Below are 14098 nucleotides of genomic sequence, written 5' to 3' on the forward strand. Positions count from 1 at the left end.
AGTCACAAAATCCACTGGTGGACTTAGTCGCTGTCATTCACTAAGAGGTTTAAAATGCATGTGGATGTATGACTTAGGTTTTTGCACACTGTCTGATAAATCCAGTGACAATGGGACAGGATGTGGTGTCTGTTATTCCAGCTTCTCTGCCCCCTGTTTTCAAAATACAGCCTGTAAATTAGCCCAGCTTGCCACCTAGCAAAGGTTAGACGAACTGTTTTTCAAGCCACGAGTAGTCATTTCAAACAGGAGCTTTCAGCAGGTAAAAGTCTGAAACAGCAGCTGCCAGACTGGAGGAGTCACGTTCTTCTGCACAGAGACAGCAGGACAAAGAAAGAGCAAAAACCAGGGTAAACATCTGCTTGGCTTTCTGAGATGGAGAGGGTTAAAAGCAGCCAAAGCTAAGTACTTGTTGTGCAGAATGGCCAATTTCCATATAGAGTATAATATAAACAGATTACATTGTGTAAGCATTACATTATAATGATGCAGCGGTTTAAATTACAACACTGTATAAAGTACTGATTTATATTTTGCAATATCTACACAGTAACTTTAACTTAAGTTGTCACATAAATGAGGTAAAAAGTACAATATTTAGCTCCAAAATGTACTAGAGAAGTATAAAGTTGCATAAAATGAAAATACCCAACTAAAGTACAAATACTTCAAAACTGTACTTAAGTAAATGTTTTTTATTTATTTATATTAACTATTAATAAACAGGTAGTTACATCTCTATAAAAGGCGCCTTATTACAAAGTTGCGCTCGTTGCTAATCTCAATAGTAGGAAGAGGTTTGGTATTTTAGATTTTTCCAATTTCAGTAGATGCCGAACATGTTTCCCAGCAGAACAAGCCCTACTGGCTATTTTGCTCTATAATTTATGAAGTCAACAAAGAGCATCAGTGTTGGAGGAAAACTGTGCTTCCCGTTTCAGATCAGTGATGTTTACTGCTAAAATGCAACCGTGCACCTTTGGGCTGAAAGTGCACTATTCACCACACATCCGAAACAGATGCAGAGACAACCTGTACACCATGCATGTGTGCATGCACGAGCACAAACCTCAGCCAGTAAGCACTCACGCTGCATTGCTGTGTAGCTACAGGCTTGACCTGCATCAAACTGGATCTCATCTCCAAGAAGGGAAAAAGCAGAGTGACCTCAGTCCAATCCAGCAAAATAAGCGAAGTTAAAAGCTTCCTGCTCTACAAACAGGCTTCAGTCAGTGTAAAATCCAATTAAAGAAGTGCACTCTCAATGGAAAACCCGTCTAAAAAACCTGCCCTTTTAGGAGTTTAAGGCTCTGATGGGCATCGCAGACAAAACCAAACACCTCTCTTCCTCATCTGACTGTATGAGCAGCCTCCTTAAAGGAGTTCTGGGTCTAGTTACAGAGACAGTGTGGCTGAGTTAAGGTGGTGAGCTGCTGTTCGTGACAGAGAAAGTCTCTCCTCCTTGCACACCACCCCCTCTGAAAACCGAGGAGGGAAAAAGAAGCTGAGGGAAAGTCCCAGTGACATCACCACCTACACCCACCCCTCATCCCTCTGCCGTGTTTCCCCTACAGCTTTCCATTTTTACCTCGTCCTCCTCTTCCAGACCTCCCTCCTGTCCTCTTCTGACATGGCTCCCCTGCCTTGATCACCCCTTGTACAACTCCAGTCTTTCCTCAATCTATCTAGTGTGCTAGGGGTGTGTGTGTGCCAGCTTGCATAATTACCACCAGCGTGGCAGTTTAGCAAACTTACTGTAGTCAACTCTTTATCAGGAACACATGGGCGGCTTTCTCCCTCTCCAACACACATTATGTAACTCATATTTTTTGCCATCCTTCTCTCTTCTAGCATCCTCCATTTCGTTCACTCTTTGACTACCCTCTTATTTAAATCCATTGCAGTCTGACAGTCGTCCCATTAATCGACTCCAATCTTCTGTTTGAGTCATTCTTCCTTGTTCTTCCTCCGCCCTCGCACTGTCATCTCTGTCATTGTCTCTTTCATTCACCCTTCCTTCCCTCATCTCCTCACTCACATCATCCACTATTCTGTTTCATCTTTTTCCTTAACATCCATTTGTCTGGGTTCCCCCTCCTTCCCCTCACTTTGTTTTGTCTTACATCCACCTCTCTCTGTATCCATCTCCCTTGCAAAGCATCAGGAAAAGTGTGGGCAGCTACAGGAGGCTCACAGGGCAGGTCTGCTCACACTCCTGCTTCGAAGGTTTCTTTTCCCTCTTGAACACAATAAACTTTGAGGACTTGGTTCTTTGGTTCGATTCGGGTTCGGGCACCACACTCTCGGGCACAGACAAAAATAAACAGCCAAATCCATATAGTCTGCCAAGCTTAAACTAGATTTTAATTTGTTGGGTCTGTTTCCTGTTAATAGGTACTCATCTACACTTGATCCTGAGCTTTAAGTGCTGCTCTCTTCTGTTGCATAGCACAGTTTTAAATAAGATTAGCAGCTGATCTGTGGTTGATGGGTGGATATTTGCAGTTTGTGGTCTGGATTGTATTACAAAACCGTAAAAGCCCAGAAGTTCCTGCCTACTGTACCTACAAAAATAGAAAAAAAAAAGCCATGACAAGCGACAGCAGCAGCGACGTGAAGAGAAGTCTTTTCCTTTTTTACCAAAACAGGAGATACAATCCTTAAAAAAAACAGAGAAGGCAGGGATCAGCCCAGAAGCACCATCAAGACATAAAACTGCCACAATGCCATAAATAAAGCACAGGCTTAGAAAAGCATCACTAGAAAGGTTATGACAGAGAAAGCAGATCAACGCAGACCTCCCAAAACGAGGAAAGTGGGGCTGAGATATTGGGTTTTAGAGCTTGGTGTATAAATTATAATAAGGATAATCACCTTTATTTGGCCAAGTATGTTATACACAAGGAATATGTTTCTGGTACAGAACCGAAGCAGCTACATCAGCACAGCATCTAATGAGAGGATATAAAATACTGCCGGTGCAGACACTGTTTAGGTCCTCACACAAACTGCACACCATTACACCTGGGGGTGAGTCATCAGGACGTACTGTCAAGCTAAAGGGGTAGCAATTAAAGTGTAAGACAACATTACCACATGCATTTTGAGATAATAAGCACGAAACAAGACAACGGTGCTTTTGTCTATGACAAGACACTGATGCTAAATCTTCAACTGTATCAACATTTGGAGTATAACCTGCTGCAGATACTGCAGCTTTTGCTTCCATTTGCAGCCATAATCCAGTGCTTATGCAGTAAAGCGTCGAGTGATGCCAATGTACAGACTATTAACGTTTATTAACGATTAACAACTATTAAGCTTTACCCACCTGTGTTTTGTTTATTGTCACTTCACTTGGATGCACTTCACTGTGCAGAATGATGCATTTTCACATTCATCTGCTGAAAAGGACAAAGTTTCTCGGCGCTCATGTTAAATCTGAACTAAAGACGTGAACAGAAGAGTCTGTGATACCACAGTTACTCTGAAGTCAGTCATTGTCCAATGTACAGCTTACACAAGTGTGATCTGCAAACTCCCAGTGCACTTACAAAATGAACTAGATGACCTCTTTCATCCAGCACTTTTACTTCTGAAACTAATTTGCATATTTATCAATTCTAGATTTTCTCAGTAGAGGATGGACTTTTAACAAGGTAAAGAAACTTCAAAAAATGTAATACAGAACAAAGACTGACTCATGGGTTGATATTTTCCCCACTGAACAAACTACACGTAAGCTGACAACGGGCCATTTTGTTTTGGTTTTTTTGGACAGTGGAAGTGACAGGACCTTTATGTCTATATTAATAAGATTCAGGAAAAGCTGATGCACCATCATGTAGTGATCAAGTCTGGATAGGAGACGAATCTTTTAATTTATTTAGGGTCATTGTTTGTTTGCATGTTGCAGGTTGACCACACAAAAAGCTACAAATACAAAGCTCGTCAGACACCGATTTCAGTGCCACAGTTGAATACGGCTGGTCTCGTGAACACGTGTAACGCTCGTTCTGGCAGTGAACCACAGTGTTGGAGCCGCACAGCTTTTAAGCAGAGGACTCTGCCGCCCTCTGTGGGAGTAAAGAAGAAACAATAACTGAAAAGGAAAGAGGGGGAAATCCGTCCATCCATTATCTACAACAATAATTGATCAAGAGGGGGCAGCCCCTGAGCAACAAAAATAGAAACCAAAGCTCTTTGAATAAAGCCATTAATAATGCAAGTACTTACTCCTGTTTCTGTTGTCAGCTGAACATTAACAATAAATACCACTTCTAATGCTGTCTTCTCATTAGAAACCTCGTGATGTGACACAAAGCATTTTGTAGTAACTCTGCACTGCCTTTGCCCACCACAAGATGGCAAAGCAACCATCACACCACATTCAGTTACCATGCCAAACTGTACACTCAGATAAATGATTGTCCATGAACACATCCAGTTTCCATCCTTCATTATCTAAAAATCACCTCACTGACCAACTCATGACCCCCTCCCCAAACGTTCCCATCTCCTTCACGTCAATTCAAGTTTTCAATCACTCTCACTGGACAGGGGATAATCAGACAGATGAAGCTGCTGAATCTCATTAACATATGAATAAACTTCAGTTTCAAGCTGAGCTAATGCTCCTTGGCAGTCTGCACCATTTCTCCTCCATCACCATCTAGCTCTCCAGGACTTGAAAGGCAAGAAGGCAATTTAACCAGCTTTAATTGGAGAAAAAAAAAAAAAAGACTAAATCAAACATTTTCTGAAAATAACTGCTAAACTAATTAAAACTTAACAGCGTGTGAGAGGCAAGATTCTAAAATCAAGCTACATAAACATTTATGCACTTAGCTCCTGTTTCTATCCTTTAACCTCTAGAGTCCTGAGCTTTGGAAACCCAAGCTGTGCGGTCCTCATATGAGGACGCAGGGACTCTAGAGGTTAAGGTGCATGTGTTATTACTTTTTCACAGCACTGTATGTGTCATGAAGTATGTTGAACAGCTTGACAATCAGCTGTAAATGGCTTGACACTACAAATGCATAATACTCACTTTACACGCCCATGCATCAACAGAAAATGCTCATCAATATGACAGATTTCATCTCTGTACATTAAAATGCAGGCACATTTAAGTCTTCAAATTAAAGCAGGGAGCAGGGATTAACTGCTCACATCAAGGCTAAAATGTCCCTCCCTGCTTCCCGTATGTCGTTTTTGACTTGGGATTTATGACAGGTACTGACACAAGGCTGACATTTGACAAAGAAGTTACTATGAGCGGGAGTGGCAGTAAACGCTGCTGCCCCATTAACTTTTATATTGTTACTGAGCACATCTGAGGTTTCCATTATAATGACAGAAATACTGGTTAATATGATTCATGTGACAGAGGTGTTACAGAAATGTGACCTGTGTTTACATAAAACTCAGATGAGCAACCTTTGTCGAGCTGTTCTGACACCAGCAGTTTGTTTTTAGCTGCAGTTTAATCATAATTAATCTGCAAACCGTTTTGATAATCAATCGTTTCCTGCATTTTTACAAGCATTTCAATGTAGAAAATGTGGATAGAAAATGTTTGATGGTTCTGGACTGTCGGTCTGACAAATCCAACAATCTGAGGACATGGCCCTGGGAAAAAATTACAACAAGCATTTTTTACTATTTTTTTTTTGATATTTTACAGCCAAAACCAAGAAAATAACCACAAATGAATTTAATAAGCATTAGTTGCAGCCCTAGATGAAGCACACACTGATGAGCACTTGTTATCCACCCTCTGCCCTTGTTATTGTGTTTATAACTTGAAACATGTTTGTCTGTGATCAGTTCTAAGCAGTATATTAACACTTTATGTAACTGTATAACTGTATCTGTAGCTTGTAATACTTTAGTGTTAAGTTCAAAACATTTCTGTTTCCAACATATCCATGGGAACAAGGGAAATACATTACATCAGAAAGAAAAATGCAAGGACGTGGAAAGACGAACAAATTTTTGACAGCATGATGTCTTGTGAGATATTATCAGTTTAATTAATGTACTGGTCAATCTACGTTCCGACTCTCACCTATAGTCATGAACTTTGGGTCATGACCGAAAGGGCAAGATCCCGGATACAGGCGGCCGAAATGAGCTTTCTCCGCAGGGCGGCGGGCGCACCCTTAGAGATAGGGTGAGGAGCTCGGTCACCCGGGGGGAGCTCAGAGTAGAACCGCTGCTCCTCCACATCGAGAGGAGCCAGCTGAGGTGGCTCGGGCATCTGTTTCGGATGCCTCCTGGGCGCCTCCCCCGGAGGAGCTGGAGGAAGTGTCTGGAGAGAGGGAAGTCTGGGCATCTTTGCTTAGACTGCTGCCCCCGCGACCCGGTCCCAGATAAGCGGAGGAAAATGGATGGATGGATGGATGGATTAATGTAGTTGTTTACAAAGTGCTTCATCGGGATTTGGAGAAATAACTCTTAATAATAAGCATTTTACCTATTAATTATTAAGACAATGGGACAGAAAAAAAAGCAGTCAATGCCTCCCTCTCTGAGCCTCATACTTCCACCCACCTGGGTGACGCGCATACGTTAGTGCCACCTGGCCTCTGTTTCCTGTCATGACAGCTTGGTCCAGACAGGTAGCCAGGCAGGAATTCCTGAAGCTCCTTCCTGTGATCAGCTCAGCCACAGCTCTTTACTGTGTGACCCACTCATCTGACAGCAGCTCTGTTAAAACCTTCAGAAGCGATAAATATTTCCCTCGCTGGCCAAAAAGGTTAAACACAAGAATGAAAGAATTTTGATTAAATAATCTCGGGGGTGTCCTGGTAAGACACATAATGCATGAATGGTTAGATTTCACACCCTTCCTTGTCTCCACATGATTCCTGTTTGTGACCAACATGTCCTACAACCCTTATGCCTTGCTGCAGGTTTGGACAAAAGAATAAATGTAAAATGATTTTCTTTACAGCCATCTTGGCAACCACCTACAGCACACTGTCCATTAACCTGCCAGAAACACTCTCCTGCATTTGGAAAAAAGTGGCTGCAGAAGCAGAGCCACACAGAAGAGAGGGGTGATAATTGACCATATGATGTAATGTCTCTCACCTCAGCACCATGGAGCAGATTCCTTTTCCTGAGGGCAGGGGAGGGTTCAGCTGATCGCAGAGGAGTCAGACCTCCGTTCTCCAACTGCTCCCCTGACGGTGACTTTGGTACTGTCCACACAGGAGCACCATCTGAAAAATGACAAAGCAAAGTCAGAGGAGTGAGATGGAGATGCTTGGGATTTATGATACAAGTATATGACATATCATGGCAGAAATCAAAAAGGACTAGGGGGGAAACTCATGTCACCCTCTATATATCCTATTTCTGAAATCCCCATAAATTCTACTGAACTACGGCTGTGCAATACACACCAGGAAACTGTGTTTGTGCCTGTATGTGTGTTTACACTGAATGTTTATTCATTGTTATATCCTTCCCTGTTACAGTGTATTGGCCTGACTCAGGTCACTGGCTCGAATACTGATTCATTTTGACTCCAGGCTGCAAACAGTGTTTTAAAGAAATCTACATCCTGTACACACTAATACTGCAAACAAGCCTCAAAACAACCGAACAAGTTATCGCAGTTGCATAGGCACTGAAAATCAATGCATCACCTGAAAGTATTCAATTTCTACTCAACATTCACCCACAGGGAATGAACCATCAGCGGTGATGAATCAGCCTAATCGTCTTTTTTGAGGCCACAGTTTGCAGTAATCTCTTTAAATGGCTTTCAGTCAACACTGAGGTGGACATGTGAAACCTGTTCCTCTCTGCACGTTTTTTTATATGTCATGATTTTTAAGACTTTGCCTCTTTCCACATTACCAAAGCTTGTGAGCGATTCACCAAGAGTACACAGCCACACTAGCAGTTCTGTCAGGCCCCGCTTGGTTTGAACTAAAAGTTAACGTGAGTTCACAATACCAACGCGGCAATCCATCAAGACGATGTTAAAATAATCTACAGGATAAGTGAAAACCTGCTGGTGGCACTGAGGAAAAGTCAGGGGATCACCAAGGCCGGAGGGATTTATCCCCTGGGGACCATGAATGTCTGTGTAATCCATCCAACAGGAGTTGAGATTTTTTAGTCTGGTCCACAGCAGTGAACCGACCCACCAGACACCAAACAGGCTGTCGCTACCACTAGAACTGCTGTGACTGCAGGTCAAAAAGCAGCTACGCAAGTTGAGTTACACAATGCTACCTTGAAAACAAGTGTGAGAAATGTGACAGGCCATATGATTTGTCTAACAAAGCCTGGGCAACAACTCAGTATTATTTATTAACTTTCGTTGGTTTTTGCATTGAGAAGATAAGAACATACATTATTGTCCAACATCAATTTGACCATCTCACATGTGACTTTGCATAGTTGCCATACTGTGATATATAAATATTTTTTCATACTGATTTTAATCACATCACTTCTAAGTTACAAAATGTAATGCGGCAAAGTCTCCAAAATCATGACAACTCACGCCAATCACAGGAAATTTGCATTACTCAAAAGGAAAAGTGGTTACAACACTGACTAATTGCTCTAAACAGGATATTTCCTAAACCGCATGCCAACCTACAAAAACAGACAAATCCATGCATCTCCTGTATGAACAAATGCTTCACAAACTGAAATGTGCAACTGTCAAAAAAAAACTAAAACCAAGCTGCAAATTTCCTCATGTAAAAGCCTGTTATACACATCGCAGTAGTAGATCCTCTTTCAAAGTACTATAAAGGGAGCAGTACCAGAGGCCCCTCTAATCTCCAGTTTCAACATTCAAATTGGGTTAATAGCGTAATGCACCAAGAGGCTGTTCTTTGATATCCATTAGTGAGAAGCAAACTGTGCTGACACAGGTCGGCCTGCTGCTGAGCCCGAGGCGAGTTGGCCTTGACAAAATGTGCCAAAATAGTCTTCAGGCGAGTTCTCTACTGTGGTCGACTGACAGCTTGACTGACAGGAAACTGAAAAAGTGTTAGTGAACCCCTTTTAATGATACCTCACGTCTGTACAGTGGAGACATGAGCGAGGGTGGCTCTTCCCAAAGAGCTGTAAACTGAATGTTTGTTTTTTTGTTATTTTTGAAAAGGTTATTCAGGACATTTGGAACCAAATGGGTTTCTAAGAGTTCATTTCAAGGCAGAGTTAAACGGGGAAAATTTCTGTAAAGAGCTAATGTGTTTTTGCAGGTAATAATGGTTTTTCACATTTTATGAAATGTGCTTTGATACTTTTGTCGAGATGTCACAATGAAGCACAGGAAGCAGAAGTGCTTGGTGTGCAGGGAGGATGTCTGGGCCAACAGACCGAGGCATGCAGGGGAAATAAAAACATGAGACATACATCTAACAGTAGAGAACCAAACGTTCATGCAGTAGATGTTTCCAATGGCTTTACCTCCCACTTCTGGGCTGTGACATCAGCGCTTGTGAAGTCTTCATAACCACCTCTCATCCCTGCACGTTCCTGTCACCACTCAACTCCATTTTTATGAGTTAGTGTTGTGCTTCTTCTTTAAATGCTTTGCTAAGCAACAAGAGGACTAGTTTGCAATGTATTGTAAATGTCCTTTATGGAGTTCCACTTCCTTAAAGGAAAATGTTCTGCATGTGAGGGTGAATTAGGGCTTCAAGCTCTTTGTGACAGTGACAGAGGGGAGGGAAGGTGGGATTCAGGAAGAGCTACGGCGAGCAGCAAAGATCCTCCATGACATCAGGGCATTAATATGCCATTTGTTTTTGCTTTTCTTTTTTGTGGAAGTTTATAAAGATCCTTTAAGTTCCTGAACTCTTTGCCCTTCCTAAAGCAGACTCAAAAAAGCTGCTCTGGTTTAGCAGTCACACGAGCCCAGAGGAACCAATGTGCCAGCCAAACTCAGTTCTACCTCATGCTTAGCTCTCTACCAAAGAGTTATCTTTCCCATGCAGTGGCAAAGCTTTTCTCTGTGGGCGTAACAAAGCCAATCACCCAACAGACTGACCAGCCAGCCAGTCCCTTTTTCAGGTGCAATAAATCCAGATGCTGCCCATGCCGGTGAGCCACGCAACCCATCACTTGGCAACACCAAGAATCCTAACAAAAAAATCCCCCAATGAGGTGTGGGGGGGTGCATGTCTGGAGCGGGGAGCAGCTGAACACCCACAGGTCTTATCAGCCAGGCAGCGGAAGGAAAGAGGTTTGTACTTGCGGCCTGGCGGTCCCACTCCACACCACCCCCTGTCTGATGAACAGGTACAGGGCAGGGTGACTGCTGGTGCAAAAAGAAGACCAACATTCTGTGAGGACTGGCAGGCTCAGGGTGGGATCTAGCACCCACCCAAAACCAGACTCCAAAACACCTTCTCAAAGTCCTAAGGTGAAGGTGGACCACAACTTCCCGGCTTTAACATAAATGTGCACCTGTAGGGCTTTAAAAATAACTCGACTTTAACTTCATAACTCCGAGTAGAGCAGCTGCCGTCAGTTTGGATTCACAGCAGTTACCATGGATTCCAAGGAGAACCGAGATGTCACAACAAAAAAGGGTCAAAATAATCCATGCACTTTCTGCTGCTTATCACAGTTCAGGTCGCACTGGCAGCAGGTTAACCAACGTAGTCCCAGGTCCTTCTCCCCACCCACGTCCTCCAGCTCTTCCTGGGGGTTCATAAGGCACTTCATAAGTTCATAAGTTCACAAGCCAGTTCCCTTCAGCATGTCCTCGGCCTGCCCCAGGTTCTCCTCTCTTGGACGTGCCTGGGAGGTATTCAGTTCACATGCCTCAACCACCTCAAGTGACTCGTTCCAATAAGAATGTGCAGCAGTTCTACTCTGAGTTCCTTGCAGATGTTTGAACTCCTGAACTCATCTCTAAGGGTGTGTTCAGACAGAAAGCAGAAAGGAATTTTAGAGTGCAAATGGCAGTAGTGTGACACAAAAGTAGCACATGTAGTGCTTTAGTACCATCTGCATTCCCATGAAAGTTCTGCAACAGCTATTACTGTAAATTGACCTTGAGGTGAGATGATTCTGTCAAAAAGCAAAGAAGTGGATTACACATGGACACATCTTTATGCCTCCATGCCGGCGATAGCCATGGCCAGAGGCATCATGTTTCCAGGTTGTCTGTCTGTCCATCCATCTCAGGAAGGCCTTAAAGGAATTTCTTCAGATTTGGTGTCCACTTGGACTCAAGGTTGAACTGATTAGATTTTGGTGATTGAGGGTTAAAGGTCAAGGTCAGTGACCTCACTAGTTTGCCTTAACCTCTTGGTGACCATTTGGATCCACTGTAACTGCTAAAAAAATTCAGATAACGCCACCTTCCAAATCCACAAGCAGTGAGTGTTTGGTACTCAGCAGATTTTCCAGGGGCATGTTACTTTAAACCAGCTCCACTCCTCTTATGGTGCCACCGATCTATAGCATCCTGGATACTGGAAATAGATTACAAACATTCCTCTGCACTTGGGAAAATAGGATTAGTCTAAAACATTTGATGAATTTCACATGATCTGAACCCTTAACCTTCTTCTGGGGTTTACCTTCCACCTTTATGAACTATTCATTGGTGTTACGCCAATAGAACCACCCTCAGGCTTCAAATGGTTTAAAGCGAAACAGTTTTATTGGATCCATGGTGATGTGGCACAGAGAGGGCTAAACAATGCAGAGGGCTAACACTTTAGGCACCAGTATGGATTGCTTTGGCACAGATTTAATCCTCCGAGGAGATTTAGGAGTCCCCTATATTCATATTTAGGTTTCACTCATTCATACATAAACCCTGATTTTTTTCTGACATGCGTGTAAGGAGACAGTCTGAAATGCTACCAAGAATTCTGTAAACAATACTGATGATAAATTCATGCTCATACATGCTTTACATTCATACTTGTACTTGGCACTACCGTTTTGAGAAACTACTGGCATTTCAATGCAACTCACGACACTGAAGAGAGACAGTACTGAACAGAAAACAACAAAGAACACAAGACAAAAACATGAATGGAACAGAATAAATACCATTTTAACACACAAACGAAACACTCAACAGCATTTGCTACACACACTGAAGTTCATGGTACCATTCTGGCACAGACAGGAGCCACACTCCACCTGCCCCAGCTGGCCTCCAACAATGGTGCTGAGCTTTGGAGGAGGGGACTGGAAAGACAGGGAGGATGGAGAAGATGGAAGGACCGAGGTTTCCAGTAGCAGCACTGGACTGGGTCCAGGGGTGGACTCACCAGAGGGGGCTCCATGGGTGGAGCGGTAGCGCTGTGAGGCCTGGGAGTGCGGCGGCGCCTGGCTGTGGCTCTGTTGGAGGATGTTCAAGCACTCTCCCAGGCAGCTGAGGGTGGCGGCTGACGTGGCTTTGAGCAGCAGCAGGTCCTGGTCCAGGCAGGAGAGGGGGCCTCTGGTGGGTAGAGAGTCAATGGACTGGACCAGGTTCTTCTGCTGGCCCTCTGCTTGGGACATCACCTGGAGACAACCATGATGTACAGCATTAAAATACAAGTCAACAGCTACATTACTCAAATTACCAGTGAGACACTCGTATATATTGCTTACTCACAGGTAGCAGCATAGCCACAGATGTACAGTATACAGTATTAGATGAGGCCCGGAGCCCTGTAACTGCACCTCTCACTAGCCCTACCAGATTAATACACGGTATTTCACAATGCAAGATTAACAACCATTCTGGTCACTGGATGCCTGGGAAATTAAATATAACAGCACTATCCTTTTAGCTCCCACAGTACACTGGCAGAAGAAACACTCAACATGTTCCTTCATTGCAATGAACATGGCATTGTGGTATATTTTCAGTCAATCTGTCTTGTTGTACACACTCATTAGTACTCAAAATGTGTGCTAATCGGCAACTGTAAGCAGTCTGCAACAAATGCACAGTTTACTCCTGTTTGAATCAAGTCTGCTAAAAACATTCAGCCTCTTTAAATGATCAAACTATAGCTCTGTGACTGTTTCGGGCTGAGAGCAACAGAGATGGCGAGGACGCCAGGAAAGTGCCGCGAGAGTGACACATTGTTCATTTTCATCCTTTCAGATGATTTGTTCACAATATAAAAACACAGAAAAGCTCCCGCTTCATCCTTCAATATCTAATGAATTGCAGACCTAACCAAGCCAGTGAGCAAATAAAAAGTTCTTTAACCAATTTTATGTTGAGCAGGTAGGTAGATAGTTTACAGACTTGATTATATCAGTATAAGAAACTTAAAATGTGGGTGTCTAATATGTAATGAAGGTGATATTTCTAAATTACCTCAAATATATCACTGGTATTTCTGTATCAAATTTCATGTCCTTTATCAGCTAGCAGCCAGTTTATTCGGGATAAGCTAACATTCGACTGACACAGTATATTGGTCTAGCTATATTAGAAGGCTCACTTGTTTTAGAACTTAAGTTTGGAAAAGTTACATAACTTGTGCTGTTCAGCCTCCACCTTCACCATCATGTGTGCTATGACATCAAATCCTTAAAAATAGGATTAGACCACTAAGAACACAGATGTTTTAAAGCTGGTTTCTGTCATCAAGTTTTTCTCAAGCTGTTTTTTGCACAATCAAACACAATATCTCTGAATGTTAGCATATCATTTGTTCATCAACACAACAAATATGAACATGACACTCCCGCCATCTTTACATTTACAGTTTTACTTGTGTGTAGGAGGCTATACAATTAAGTATCAACCTGAATGGCGTCACCTCAGTGTTGACTCAGTACCAGTGACAGTACCAAAAATAGAAACTGCTAAAACTCTTCCAAAAAAAAAAAAGAAAAAAAAAAAAAAGATATCTTCTTCCCCATGCTCCCACTGACACATGAACATTTCTTACTTGAAAAGTTATTTCTGTATGATGCACCTATCAAAATCTAACCCCTGTATCAAAAAACAGAAGAAGACGACGTTGGTTCTTGCTAGCAGGTAATAAGCATCTTTCAGGGCTAATGAATCTGAGTTGTTTACCAGCCTGGAAACGCTGTATTCATTAATATTGTATCGCTTCACAAACACTCATCCTACACTTCA

At 42.6% G+C, this 14098-nt stretch overlaps 1 protein-coding gene across 2 annotated transcripts in view; it reads right to left on the reverse strand.

Moving 5' to 3' along the window:
- The window catches only part of osbpl10a (oxysterol binding protein-like 10a), a 46299-nt gene that overhangs the window by 9425 nt on the left and 22776 nt on the right, over nucleotides 1-14098 (reverse strand). For both annotated transcript variants that reach the window (XM_020597700.1, XM_020597699.1), the window contains 2 exons: nucleotides 12279-12513; nucleotides 7099-7229 (listed from right to left, as the gene is read on the reverse strand). In XM_020597700.1, coding sequence (XP_020453356.1) covers nucleotides 7099-7229; nucleotides 12279-12513 — 366 coding nt within the window. The remainder of the gene's footprint in view (nucleotides 1-7098; nucleotides 7230-12278; nucleotides 12514-14098) is intronic.

This window comes from Monopterus albus, unplaced genomic scaffold (genome assembly GCF_001952655.1).
Source record: "Monopterus albus unplaced genomic scaffold, M_albus_1.0 scaffold34.1, whole genome shotgun sequence".
In the NCBI taxonomy this organism is placed as follows: Eukaryota; Metazoa; Chordata; class Actinopteri; order Synbranchiformes; family Synbranchidae; genus Monopterus; species Monopterus albus.